At 43.5% G+C, this 14,613-nt stretch overlaps 1 protein-coding gene across 2 annotated transcripts in view; it reads right to left on the bottom strand.

The window, feature by feature from the left end:
• The window catches only part of GABRG3 (gamma-aminobutyric acid type A receptor subunit gamma3), a gene marked incomplete at both ends in the record, with an annotated part of 582,744 nt that overhangs the window by 18,318 nt on the left and 549,813 nt on the right, over nucleotides 1–14,613 (bottom strand). For both annotated transcript variants that reach the window (XM_080693035.1, XM_080693036.1), the window contains one exon: nucleotides 146–298. In XM_080693035.1, the coding sequence (XP_080549161.1) occupies nucleotides 146–298 (153 nt within the window). The remainder of the gene's footprint in view (nucleotides 1–145; nucleotides 299–14,613) is intronic.

Genomic DNA, 14,613 nt, shown 5'->3' with positions numbered 1-14,613 from the left:
GTACACTCTTAAAAAAATTCTAAGAATGATTGAAATAGCTCCAAACTTCGATCATTCACTTTGAGGTAAGTCTCTTAAATTGAAGAACTATGAATATGTCTATCAAAATAACACAAAATGGTAGAAGTATTTTTCTTAATCTTACCTAATGCTGTTCTTGCTGGTGTAGCATCTTTTTTGATCCAAAATGACACCCAGGATAAAACCACAGTCAGGATGCAGGGAATGTACGTCTGAATGGTGAAGTACCCCATTCTTCTACTCAGTTCAAAGTAGATGGTCATGACAACGTAATCACCTGTAACGAGATACTGTCAACAGTAAGGCAACTTTCAGGGGTTAAAGGACAGCTCAAGGAGCTAACTTACATTCTGTTTTGCAAAGTGAGTGACTTGTTTAAAGATGACGGGATTGGGAAATGCTGGAGTTCCTTAGGAAGAGAAGGGCCCTGTGATTTATCTCATGTGCAGAAGCTGTAGAGTTATCGGGATGCAGGAGGGACGAGGTAATGGAGGAGAATCCCCGGTGCAGTGAGGGGGTCAAGTAAGGGAGAGTAAGGGGAGAGAGAGTGGACGAAGGAAACAATTCTATCATGTTGCGTACATGTGTGAGAACGCCACTCAATCCCCGAGGCACGTACGGGGAAGGGGAGGGGGAGGGAGGGAGCGGGAAGGAGCCCACCAATGCTGTGTGTATATCTGTCGTCGTTACTATGAGCTACATCATGATGGGAGAATACAATGCACCAATAAAAATGTGTAAAAATGGTGGCGTTCCTAAACTGAAGTTTTACATTATTCATGATTTTGCAAGGCAAAACAAAAAGTAACTGTAAAGGACACAAAACGAACACGGCTGATAGAGGGGAAAGAAATACATATCTATTCCATGTCAGAGCGTGATTTGAACTATTGCTAGAGTTCATCTGTATCTTCATGATTAAAATCAAGGGTGAGATGTTAGCTGCAAACAGATTCAGAGGCATTGAAAGATTCCCCCGTAACAGAGCCATCGTATCACACATGAGCTTGTATAACTTTTACTTATAGATTGTCCTCATGTGAATTGCAGGTTACCAACTTTGCCCTCTATATTTTATTTTATATTTTTATGTTTATCTTCTACTTCAAAGGCTGTGCCATTCTAGAAACAAAGAGAAATAATTTTATGACATTTTTTTACCTCCTGCTAAGAAAGGCCAGGCCAGGGTTGGGAACGATGTGGATGTTATGAGAGATGCCAGAACTTTCTCTTGGGGACTGAGGATGGGTGTGTGGTTAGTGCCACATGCGTTTTATTCTAAAATACCTCTGTTACTTTGTTTTCTAGACCTTCTCCTGCTGAGCTTTTGCCTCTCCACTTCGTTCCCAGTGGACTGCTCTACCCTTCAGTCCGCTGGACTCAGCCTTCCAGCATCTGGAAGTTGTCGTTTTGGGAACTGAACTGTCATCCAGTCTTCCCCTCCCTCACTCCTCACGGATAGCTGATTTCCATCCAGATCTCTTCTCCCTCGTCAAGGCAGAAAGCCAGAAGCCACCTTCAAGTCCTCTTCTCCTCTCAGCAGTTCTGAGGGCGGTACCACTCTTGTGCTCTCCCCACCTTAGCTCAGTCTACTCTAGGTCATAATTCCAAGCTTGCAGGTTCACGGTCAGTCATCTCTCTACAAACCATCCTATGTCCTGCCACCAAAAGGATCGATATTAAAATACAAAATATAAATGTGGCTGGATACAGTGGTGCACACCTGTGATCCCAGTCCCTGGGAAGTGAAAACAGGAGGATCGCAGGCTCGAGGTCAGTTTCAGCAACGGAGTGAGATCGTGTTTCAAAGTAACAACTAAAGGAGGATGGAGCGTATCTTTCAGGCCGAATGCCCTGGGTTCAGTCCCTCCTGCTCCTTGATAGAATATTGGCCCATCCTCCTCTAACCCTTCGTCAGCACCTTCCCAGTGTTCACACCATTCTGTGCCGAGCGCAGCCTGCCTCCGTTTCCCACGCTCCCGGCCTCTGGCCCACACAGGACCTCAGGCCTGGCCAGTCCCTTCCCCACAGACCTCTGAGTCCCTCCTCCGCGGTGATGGTGATCTTTTCCTTTCCTGGTATCTAAGTACTTCCTATTGATCTGCTCTGCACACCTGGAGGTAGCCCTCCAAGCAGTCGTCCCTGACCTCCTAACAAGAGTTCAGGTGAATTTGATTTTTATAATTAGTAATAGAACATCTGTATTCAAATGAGGAAAATGTTTAAATATAGAATATACCTCGCTTGTTTACCAGTGTTGCCTAATGATTAGCAATCATTTGTTCAGAAAAAAAAAAAAAACATCACAAGAGTCTAGATTTTGCACAACAGAGTGACAGGGAGGTTAACTGAGTCCACGTGAATCACAACTCTCACTGGGTGAATTGGTAGACAGCTGTAATCCCAGCTCTTGCCAGGCTGAGACAGGACGATGGCAGGTTCAAGACCAGCCTCAGCAGGACTTGCAGCAGTCTCTCAAGATGTGTCTCAAAACAAAAGAATTATTACCTCATTGTTTTACTCCACCGCAGGCACTAAAAGTCACTTGAATCACATTTAAACGTTCCTGTCGTTTTTCTTTCTGATGGCCTTGCTGATGTCTTTCCTGAAACTGTAAAGTCACTACTCCCAAAAAAGGCAAGCAAGCTCAGACTGTGTAAAGCCCCCACATCTTATTCTCCAAGTGTTTTTCTGGAACGACAAGCCTTCTTATTTTCTTTATGGCACCCATTCACTGAAAGGAGCTCTTCATTTTAGGAACATTGAGTTTATTAGCCTGCTCTTTTATGGTTGCTATTCTTTGAGTCATTATTAAAAATGTATTCCCTAAGCCAAGATCAAGTTTTTTTTTTATAAATGTTTTGCTTTTCTTTCCAGATGTCTGCATATGTAATGAATTTTTCTCAAAATTAGGTTTATTAATTTAAAACAAATCGTATACTTTTACTGGTGCGTTGTAGCTATACATCATAGTAAGATGCAAAATTATACAAACAGCCAGGTGTGGTGGCACATGCTTGTCATCCCAGTACTTGGGAGGCGGAGACAGGAGGGTCGTAGGTTTGCAACCAGCCTCAGCTACTTGTGAGGCCCTCTGCAACTAGTGAGACCCTGTTTCAAATTAAAAAATAAAATAGGGCTGGGGGTGCAGCTCTGAGGTAGAATGTCCTGGGTTCAATCTGCAGAACCATAAACAAATAAATAAATGCAACCAACCAAAGTGGTGCAAACACAGGTGCACAGCGTTCAGTGTGCACCTGCTACGTCTTCGCATCTCACCCACCCTGCCGCCTCCCGCCTGCGCCTGCGGGGAGCTTGGGAGCTACCTTCCGGCACGCGCTGTTTTAACCGTTTCCCTCCACAGTCCTCTCTCCCCTGCCCCTGTCCTCTATTCGGCTGGCCTCTTCTCATTCACACAAAGTTGCTTCGATTTCCTATCTTCTCTGTGGCTTCCACATAGGAGAGAAACCAGGCCCTTCGCTCTCTGAGACTGGCTGATCGCACTTAGCATAATATTCTCTACTTGCATTCATTTGCCTACAAATGACGTAATTTTTCTCTTTCTTTGGCTGCGTAAAATCCCAGTGTGTGTAGACATCACGCTTTCTCTACCCATTCATCGGTTGATGGATACCTTGGCTCTTCCGTACTTGGGCATAACTTTTTTTTTTGGATTATGTGCTACGATCGTGACCACCAGCAAGATTTGTAGGTGGGGAAGTGACAGGGTCACCAGAGATCTGACCTGTCAGCGAATGAATCCTGACAGCTGAGTTGGTGGACACTAGACGGGAGGGTGTGCTCGGGTAAGCCTTCCTCCGGGCATGCGCTGGGGTCTCTTCTCTCCCGAGCTTCTTTCTCTGGTCTCTCTGCTCCCAAGGGCCAGGAGCTGACAGCTCTCCTCTCACACTTTTCCACCATGATGTCTGCTTTTCCTCAGGCCCAGACAGCGGAGCCTGGCCACAGATGGAGTCACCTGGAACCTGAGCCAAAATAAACCTTTCTCCTTAAAGTGTCCACCTCAGGTATCTGTCACAGGCGGACTCACTACCGGAGAGCAGAGCAGTGGGGACAAAACGCTCGCCCTCCTGCAGCTTTATCTGCTCGCTTTGTAAGTCATTCAATGAGAGCCTGAATTGCTTCCAAAAGTCTTGCACACCTTTGGTTAGATTTGGTTCTTGATGGGTATATATCCCTGTTGCTATAGATAATGATATATTTAAATATAAATGAGATATTTATATTTGATTTTACATCTACTTAAGGATAAATATACTATATTTCTATAAATTATATTCACATTTATATTACACTGTATAGCTATTTCAATTATATAAAAATAGTTTTAATTTTTTTACTCCGTGTGTGTGTGTGTGTGTGTGTGTGTGTCTACCTAGGGATTGAACCCACGGGTGTTCTACCTATGAACTACACCCCAAGTCCTATTTTATTTTTCATTTTGAAACATGAAGCAGGGTCTCACTAAATCATTGAGGTTGGTTTGAACCTGCTATCCTCCTCTCTCAGCCTCCTACGTATGGGGACTACTATCGATCTTATACACAGATACTTTACTAAAATCCTGTGAATTTTACCCGTCTTTCGGATTTTCTATGTAAAGCCCTTAACCTGAGGTTTCTACTGGAAACCTCCAGTCGCGTACTAAATGCAAGTGTGACCGTGAGCATATTTTTCTTGTTTTAATTGTTTTCCCCTCTGCTTCACATCCTCTTTTTCTTGGACCTGGAATGCAGATTCATGTCTTTCTTTATTTCAGGATTTTTATTTTCAAAACTGCCATTAAATATTTTGCTCCATCTGCTGTCATCGCCTTTCCCCAGGACCATCAGTTACATGTCATGGTCACTCCTTGTCAGTGCATGTATGATATATCCTTCTTAACTGTTCATATTACTGTCAGATAGCTTCTCTGATTCCTTTCTCTAACATGACTTTCATTTTGCACATTCTCCTCCCCTCCCCCACACCGATAGCTCTAACCTTGCTTTATCTCTCCTCTCTCTTTATCTCTTGCTTTATCTCTTGCTTTATCTCTCCTCTGTCTTACTATCTCTTTCCAGGGTTCTTTTGTCTTCTTTTGAGCCATTTTAATTTTGAGCTCAATTTTTTCAATCCATCCAAGATCACAGGGAAATGCTTGTTTCGAATATTCTTAGGATACCTGTCCTTGTCTGCACTTTAGGATTTTATGTTTTGTCTTCTTTTCCCTGGTATCAACACATAGATCCCATTTGTATTTAATTTCAAAGTTGATTGAGGGCCAGGGAGGAGGTTCAGCCCTTTTAGGATAGCACCGGCAGAGATCAATCCACTTGGCGGCAGTGGGCTATCTTGGCGTATCTATACAGCCCTTCGCTGTCTACGCCCCTGTGGGTGCTGTCTTGGGACAGTGTCTCCTCAGCCTTTTCCATGGGTTCTCCTCCTCCTATGTGGGCACTGCTGTGGCTTAGCCCTGGGATTGCCTCCCTCCCCATCTTTCATCTTCTGGATCCCATTTAATTCTAGGAGTAGGAATACTATCAGTGTCTCCCAGAACCTAGCCCACTTTCAGGATCGTCCGACTTACTATCCTAATAGCACTCTGCATGCGCCCACTTCAGACTCAAGAGGCAGCATGGCCTCTGCTTCTCTTACTTCCGCAGTTGCAAGCATCTCGTCCCACAGCGGAGCCGGCTCAGCAGATGTCAGCTCTCCGTCTCGCTGCTCAGACCTTGCTGTTGTCCAGCACTGATATGCTAGCACTGAAGCATGAGGCCTGGGCCTTTGGAGCGCGATTATGTCAAGGAGGGCTCCAGCTCACACGTGAGGTTCGCACCCTTATTAAGAAGGTTGAAGGGAGCTGCCTTGCCCTCGCACGTGTGAAGAAGCAGAAAGAAGATGTCCTCTACATCATCACCAGATAAAGAACACATTTGTGCCTGGGTCTTGGACTCCTTAGAACTGAGAGAAATCAATTTCTTGTGTTCATAAACTGCCCAGTATAATATGTTGTGCTATAGAAGCAGTAACAGATGAAGACAGGCCTACAGGCCCAGAATTTCCTTGAGTCTTCTCTAACATAAACTTAATCTATTTAAAAATCTATAGAACCATATTCAGATTCCAACCACATTTCATCACCTCCAGTGTACCAACATCCCACCTGATTATTTTATTAATATTAGTCGACCCTCTGCAGATAATTCTCTATTGAGTGGCCAACACAATTCCTTGACAACTATCCCACATGATGCCACTTAAAAAGTAAGAAGAACATGTGTATTTCTATTCCTGTAAGTGTCGAGTTTATCCGCAAATTCTCACCATTTGCTTTTCATGATTTCTGAAATGAAAAGGTTAAAAAGCACTACAAATCCTGGAATACAAAGAGGGAGCACGTTTGCCGAAATTAGTCTTCATGTTGTGCCCATAAAACGCCTAACTACAAAAGAATTGTTTGTAGGTTAAATAAGTCAGCAAAATCAAAGTATATAAAAAGTTAGTTATGCCAAGTGAAATTAGTCAGTTACAAAAGGTATAAAATGGATGCTCTCCCTGATACGCTGAAGCTAAGGAGAAAATGGGTCACAGGAGGAAGTCCAGACAAAGAAGAAACACCCAAGATGAGCACATCAGGCGACCTGACTGAGTGGACGAGGAGAGGGAAGAGGGAGATTCCCTAACGTACATGACGTACATCACAAACCTGTCAAAGCCAGTCACTGAGCCAAGCAAGGGGGGAGAGCTAAATGAGTGATGTGCCATGTGCGCCTCCTCCATCCTGTACCCATTAAGACGTGTGACTACGATACACCCATAAAAAAGAGATGTTAATTGTCCAATATGATTACATTCAAATAAAATGATGGAAAACACTTACTCACCACACTAAGTTCTCACAGCCATTTTCTTTTAGCAGACCACGTTGACCATAGAGGGATGCACGAGGAGGGAAAAGTCCCACATTTATTTACAATATTAAGTTATGTTTTTCCTCCACATGCATCATGATCGATATAGCTAAAGTGGTTCAATCCACTTACTTACATTCTAAACGTGCAGCATTTCCTTGCAGCACTGAGCTTTTTGAGATAGTGTCTCCTACTGGTTTCTAAGTAGGCAAAGAATTAGGAATATGGTGGGGACAGTGCATGAAACAGAACCAGCTTCTGGCTTCAATGCCAAAATATAAAGATTGAGGAAGCCGTCACTCCTGTCTTTACAATAAGAAAGAGACACACAAACTGAAAAGTAACTTTTTTTAGGGGGGGTGGTCTTATAGAGACATGAGATTATAGGGAAAGACACCATTCCTGAATCTGTGGAATCAAATGTATTTGAAAATTATTGTAAAAAATATGCTCACCTGAAGCAGAAGCTATAGAAAGTCATAAATCAACAGAAACATGTACGTTGTGATTTCAACAAATGCGTGGAGGCTGAGCATGGACCAGCACGGGGGTGAGCAGCTCCTGAGGGCTGCAGACCCGGGCTGATGGCAGGTCACCGAGACCTTCATAGGCTTTCCCTTGAAGTTTCCTCTAGGCTCTAGCAGGAGGTCCTGAGACAGCTCTAAAAGTGCCCCCGTGGGGAGTGTTGCTAGCATGAAGCCCCCCTAGCACACTCAAAACTGTCAGTGTTTACTGAAACCAAAGAAAGTGAATGCTAGGAACCTTCACAGCCTAGAAATGTAAGAAGACTTGATGCCAAAAGGTAATGTGTCATCCTCACTAGGGTCCTGGATAAGAAGGATACCATTCTTGATAAGGTCCTGATAAGAGAATAATTCCCCAAGTGATGTGTCTGTGATCAACCTATCACTTTGAATCTCATCATGGTGTATAATTATAATATACCAATAAAAGTATAATATGGGGAAAATAAAGGTAATCTAGATAGTTGGAGCTTAATAATAATAATAATAATAATAATAATGATGATGATGATGATGATGTTATCAATACTAACACACTTGGTGATGTAAAAATCCAATAATGAACCGGGCCTGGTGGCGCACGCTTGTAATCCCCGCACTTGGGAGGCGACACAGGAGGACCGCGCAGGCTCAAGGCCAGCCTCACTGGCTTAAAAGACCCTGTTTCCAAATAAAAAATATAAAAATAGGTCTGGGAGTGTAGCCCGGAGGTAGAAGGGTTCCATTCCCAGTACCACCAAAAAAAAAAAAAATCCAATAATGAGATTGTACTTATCTCTAAAATGTATTAATTTTTAAAAATTCAAATAAGATTTCTATTTTAAAATAGTTTTAGATTTACAGAAAAGATGTAAAGACAAAAGAGAGCTCCTGTGCACACCACATCCAGATCCACACAGTAGCATCTCCTTAAATTACTAGAGTAAGCTGGGCATGGTGGGCAGGCACGCTTGTAATCCCTGCGCTTGGGAGGCGGAGACAGGAGGATCGCACAGGTTCGAAGCCAGCCTCCCTGGTTTAAGAGACCCTGTTTCCAAATAAAAATATGTGTCTAGGAGTGTAGCCTGGAGGTAGAAGGGTTTCCAGGGACCCCAGTACCACCCAAACAATAAAAATAAATAAATTACTAGAGTACATTTGCAAAACAAGTGCACTAGTATTGATAACATTATTACTAGGTAAATCATTTCTAGGCTGTGAAGGTTCCTCAGACTACTTTTATGATCATCACCGAATGAGTCTCAAGGGAAATAAGAAAAAAGAAAATCTATCAAAATATGTGTGTAATACAAGTAAAAAACACCCATTTAGATAATATTTATAGCAAAGCTTATACTGCAAAGGAAAAGACCTAAATCAGTCATCTAAGCTGCCATCTTAAGAAAGTAAAAAAGAAAATAAAATTTAACCCAAAGCCATCAAAAATGAAAAGTTAAAAGATTACAGAAGAAATAATAAAATTTAAGAGAAGAATACCAATGAAGTCAACGCAATCAAAAGCTGCTCCTTTAAAAGGATCAATACATGTGGTCTATTAGTTTTATGAGGTTTCAGATCAATCACAAACAGCAGCTTAAGAAAACAAGCATTAACCACAGCTCTCTAGGTCAGTAGCCAGGCATAGTATTGCTATATTCCCTGCTCTGAGCCTCACAGGACAGATTAGCACACCAGCAAGCAGGGCTCGCCTTCAGCATTTCGGGAAAATTAGTTCTGAAAACAGGTAGGCATACATTTAACAAGATTTATACATGTTCTGTGTGCTGAGAGCTACAGACAAGATGAAAGAGACTGAATTCAAATAAATAGAGATTCAGACATTAGAAGCATTAGATTAAACATAGTGAAGATGCCAATTTTCCTTGTTATCATGCAGTTTTAGTATAATTGCTCTCAAAAAATTCCTTCAAGAATTTTTGATAGTAAATCAAATTTTCAAAAGAGTCAACACACAGATTATTATAAAACATACGGGGAAATGAAGGAATCAGAATAAATGGTTTTGAGAACGGGCACGGCGGAAGCAGCTATCTTCCTGTTTTGAGATGGCTGTAACCAAGGGCATGTGTTAAGGAGCAGGATGGATGGATGGATCGGGACAGAGCTAGGAAACTGCTCTGCACACACACGCCCGCGCTAACTTCTCAACGGACCCACAATATACATGGTGTGGTTTCAATATTTATAAACAAGATTTGCTAAGAAAATTTGAGTAATTAGCATATTTAACTATACCAATAACTCTCAAAACTCTACAGTATAAAACTAAACCACTCCATTAGCAAACGGTTAGAAGTCTTAAACATTTCGCCGGGGATGGTTTACAGATGGCGCACGGCTCGCGTAAAGATGCTGCAGCTCATCAGCCACCAGGGAACTTGCACCTAAAGCCACAGTGAGGAGTCGCCACACGCATCAGAAGGACTAAAGTAAAAGCATGTCAACAGCCAAGGCCACGGGCCTGGAGAGACTGGGTCCTTCACACATTGCTGGAAACACAGTTTGACCGGCTCTTAAACACAAAACAAAACACGTGGGTTTACTCCAGCAAAACGAAAACATGCTTACACAGACACTTACACATCTAAGCTTAAAGTAGCTTTATTAGTTATAGCCAAACTCTACCAAGATTCCAGGTTTCTTTTAATGAGTGAATAGCAAAACTGTGGTATATCCATACTATGCAAAATATTCACAAATAAAAAGGGACCGATAATTGTACAATGAATGTTTTGAAGGAATCTCCAGGAAATTATGCTTAGTGAAGAAGAAACCACCAATACTCAAAGTTCTATTTCATATGATTCCATTCACACGGCCCTCTTGAATGACAGTACAGAAATGGGTTGTCAAGCATTGAGGAGGAAGTAGGTACCACGGAACCTTGAGAGGACGGACAGTTTGCATCTGTTCTGGATTTGTGCAAATGTACAGGCTCTGACACACTTGATTTCCAGAAACTCAGCATTCAGACAACCATGTAAAGGGTTCGGGGATCTCTGTATTCTTTTTACAAACTATATTTTAAACACTAATTATCTTAAGGTAAAACAAGTACTTAAAATATCATATATATCAAGGAATAAATCAAAATATAACTTGGAAAGTATGGCTAATTGAATGAAAATTATGTTGGATGTAAATATTTAATGAAAATGAGCACAGTTAAAAGTATCAATGAAGCTGGGCATGGTGGTATATACCTGTAATCCCATTATTTTGTAGGCTAATAGAGGAGAATTGTAGGTTCACAGCCAGCCCTAGCAACTTAGTGAGGCCCTCAGCAACTTAGTGAAACCCTGTTTCAAAATTAAAAAAAAAAAAGAGATGAGGGTGTGGTTTAGAGGTAGAATGCCCCTGGGTTCAATCTTCAGTTCCACCAAAAAAAATAAATAAATAAATAAATTCTACCAATGACTGTAGCTCAGATTTGTGCTAAATTTCATTGGCTTTTACATTTTAATCCATTGGGTTATTATTATATACAAGTTACACACTCTCCCACCTTGAACTCGGCCCTTGTTCTAAAGTGCTCTGTCCTGGTCCTGTGGCTCCTCCCCTGTCCTTGTTATCTGACTCCTATGAATCAAGAACCTCAAAGACCATGGTAGGCATGACTCCTGGACAATAAAACAGTGTAATTGTCCAAAAGGTGGCATTTTTCTCAATATTTTTTTTTACAGATCCTTCTACTTGCATGAAACTTCAATAGACAACAGAGACATAAAAGTGCCCAAAGTTGCTTTCATGCCATTAAACAATACTGAACTTGGGCATAGCTAGGGATGCCCGAGGAAGGCAGATGAAAAGGAAAACTGGATTAGGCTGTTTCACAAGTATATATTTCTTCTATGAAATATGTTTAAATCTTGTGTCTGAAGGCTGTGAGGTTTTTCACAGCTGATGGAATCTGTTCAAATTCCCTGCCAGATGAGCCCTCATGATGATTAGTTTAAACAGGTCACATGGCTGGCCATGGTGGCACACGCCTGTGATTCCAGTGCTTTGGAGGCTGAGACAGGAAGATCATAGGTTTGAGTTCAGCCTCAGCAAGTTAGTGGGACCCTGTTTCAAAACTGAAATAAAATAGGACTAGGGTTGCAGCTTAGAGGTAGAATGCCCTTGGGTTTGATTCCCAGTACTACTAACTAAATAACTAACCAAACAAATAATAAATATTGCAGAAGAATGGACATCTTTTGGGATAGAGTATATCTCAGACGAGGTTTTAACATATCTTTGAGGTGACTGATTTTGAGAATATAAGGAACAGCTTCAAGGGTTAGCCTGATCACTAGTCCATAGCTGTCTACAGGGAATAGTACAGGAAGGTTTGTTGGTAGAACTTGCTTTGGGAAAGAAAATCTCTGTTCCTGGCACATCATTGCTCTTCAGATACAAACTTGCTCGTGTACTTGTTATGTTTAGATATAGAACGTTCCCTAACAAGCTCATGAATTGGTGTTTGGAGCTGGTGTAACTCAATCATAAGGGTTGTAATTCCAGAAATGGATGGGTCCACGGCAATGGATCTACCTGGGTTGGACCTGGTGGCCAGTGGCAATGATGAAAGAGGGCGTGACCACCTTTTCTGTTGGCGGCCCATCTTGAAGCCCATGTAATATTTGCTTTGCTAGAAAAGGAGGCCACGGAGTCCTCCCTCCCTCACACACAGGTCAAAGGAAGGCCTGGGAAGCCAGGCAGCATGTGCAGGGTCAGAATTCTTGCAAACTCTTCCAAATGGGGCACATTGGGAAGCTGTGAGGGTCAAGCCAAGGTTGCAGGAAACTCTCTCCCACCCGGTTTACGACATGCCAGAAGCGTGGAACGACTGGGAGGAAAGGCTGCTAGCTGTGAGGCAGCAAACCACCCACTGCAATCAGCCAGCCAGGGGAGGGGCTGCCATGGCCCCTTGGAGATGGCATCTCACCGCCGTGTGCCCTGGAGGCCAGAAGGGAGCTGCAAGATCAGTGCTTGCCCTGCTGGACACCCTTCCAGGTTTGGTCAGTGCCTGCCCTGCTGGACACCCTTCCAGCTTTGGTCAGTGCCTGCCCTGCTGGACACCCTTCCAGCTTTGGTCAGTGCCTGCCCTGCTGGACTCCCTTCTAGCTTTGGTCAGTGCTTGCCCTGCTGGACTCCCTTCCAGCTTTGGTCAGTGCCTGCCCTGTTGGACTCCCTTCCAGCTTTGGTCAGTGCTTGCCCTGCTGGACTCCCTTCCATCTTTGGTCAGTGCTCGCCCTGCTGGACTCCCTTCCAGCTTTGTTCAGTGCCTGCCCTGCTGGACTCCCTTCCAGCTTTGTTCAGTGCCTGCCCTGCTGGACTCCATTACAGGTTTGGTCAGTGCCTGCCCTGCTGGACTCCCTTCTAGCTTTGGTCAGTGCCTGCCCTGCTGGATTCCCTTCCAGCTTTGGTCAGTGCTCGCCCTGCTGGACTCTCTTCCAGCTTTGGTCAGTGCCTGCCCTGCTGGACTCCATTACAGGTTTGGTCAGTGCCTGCCCTGCTGGACTCCCTTCTAGCTTTGGTCAGTGCCTGCCCTGCTGGACTCTCTTCCAGCTTTGGTCAGTGCCTGCCCTGCTGGACTCCCTTCCAGCTTTGGTCAGTGCCTGCCCTGCTGGACTCCCTTCCAGCTTTGGTCAGTGCCTGCCCTGCTGGACTCCCTTCCAGCTTTGGTCAGTGCCTGCCCTGCTGGACTCCCTTCCAGCTTTGGTCAGTGCCTGCCCTGCTGGACTCCCTTCTAGCTTTGGTCAGTGCCTGCCCTGCTGGACTCTCTTCCAGCTTTGGTCAGTGCTTGCCCTGCTGGACTCCCTTACAGCTTTGGTCAGTGCTCGCCCTGTTGGACTCCCTTACAGCTTTGGCCCCATCTCTTCTTTCGCTGGCCCCTACTCCTCCCTTTGGGAATGCCAATATTTACTGCTTGCCTTGGATGAACGTATCTTGCTTTTTATTTTAATCTGAATTGTTTTTTACAGGGGCGCATGAATGTTCAACTTGAGTCTCATAAGAACCTTTGGACTTTGGGACTTTTCAGCAATGTGGTAACTGTAAAGACTTTGGGAAATCTTGAAGCATACTAAATGCATTTTCCGTTCTGAACTGGACATGAGCTCTTCGGGGTCCAGGGATGGATGCTACGGTTAGATGTAGAATCTCCCCAAAGAGCTCATCAATGGTGTTTAGGGCTGATGTAATTGAGTCGTGAGGTATTAATTCCAGAGGTGGATAAGTCTATGGTAACGGGTTTACCTGGGTGGTGCCTAGTGGGCTGGTTGCTGTGACTGGCGTCCCTGAGGGGCGCAGCCTTGGGGATCTAAACAGAGTTCCTCCTCCTCCTGCTTGCTTTTCTCTCCCATCTCCATAATGTAAAGAGCACAGCTCACGTGCTCCCCCTCAGCCTCCTGCCACTACTGCGCCCTGAGATCCACCGTCCTCAGCCTCACATGGATGGAGCATAAAACCATAAGAAAATAAATCTTCTTTCCTTCAGTTATGTGATCAGATATTTAGAGAATGGCTACAAGAATGTTGGTGGGTACACTACTTCTACTATACCTTTCAAATTTAGACAACTGTACTTGTTCTTAGTGTTTTCAGACAGCCTCCCGAGCTAAGACTATTTAGTAAGGCCATTTTTATCATTGCATTTCTTCTGATATGATTTCTGGGCTAATTTTAATTTTTAAAATAGCAAATACAAATAATATCTTCATCAATAAATATCAGAAATGTGGTGATCTTAAGAATGCAGATAAACAAGCTGTGATACTGAACTTTGCAGATTTAGCTCCCCACTAACTTAATTCAACAAGAACATTTATCCTAAAAATAAATGAGATTGAGGAGTAAACTGGGTAGATTTTCCGAATTTCAAATTGGCACGTGGAGTTTAACAGAGAAGAAACTTCAAAAGAGAAAGGTGAAGCTGAGGGGTGGGAATGTAAGGGCTTCTTTCTTAGCACATATTTATATTATATCTGTGCTGGTTGTCTAGGCCAGTGTTCTCACTGTTATAATCTGAAAGGCCTGGCTACACAGCTTAGAGGAAGGAAGATGTATTTGCTCACATTTTTTGGAGATTGTGGGTTCAGTCCATGTGAGGTCAGGGTCTGAAGCACCAAGCATGGTGTGGGAGTGTGTGTGTGAGAGAGAGAGCGGGTAAG

This window comes from Muscardinus avellanarius (assembly GCF_963383645.1).
Source record: "Muscardinus avellanarius genome assembly, chromosome: 3".
In the NCBI taxonomy this organism is placed as follows: Eukaryota; Metazoa; Chordata; class Mammalia; order Rodentia; family Gliridae; genus Muscardinus; species Muscardinus avellanarius.
This window is presented reverse-complemented; position numbering and strand designations above follow the sequence as displayed.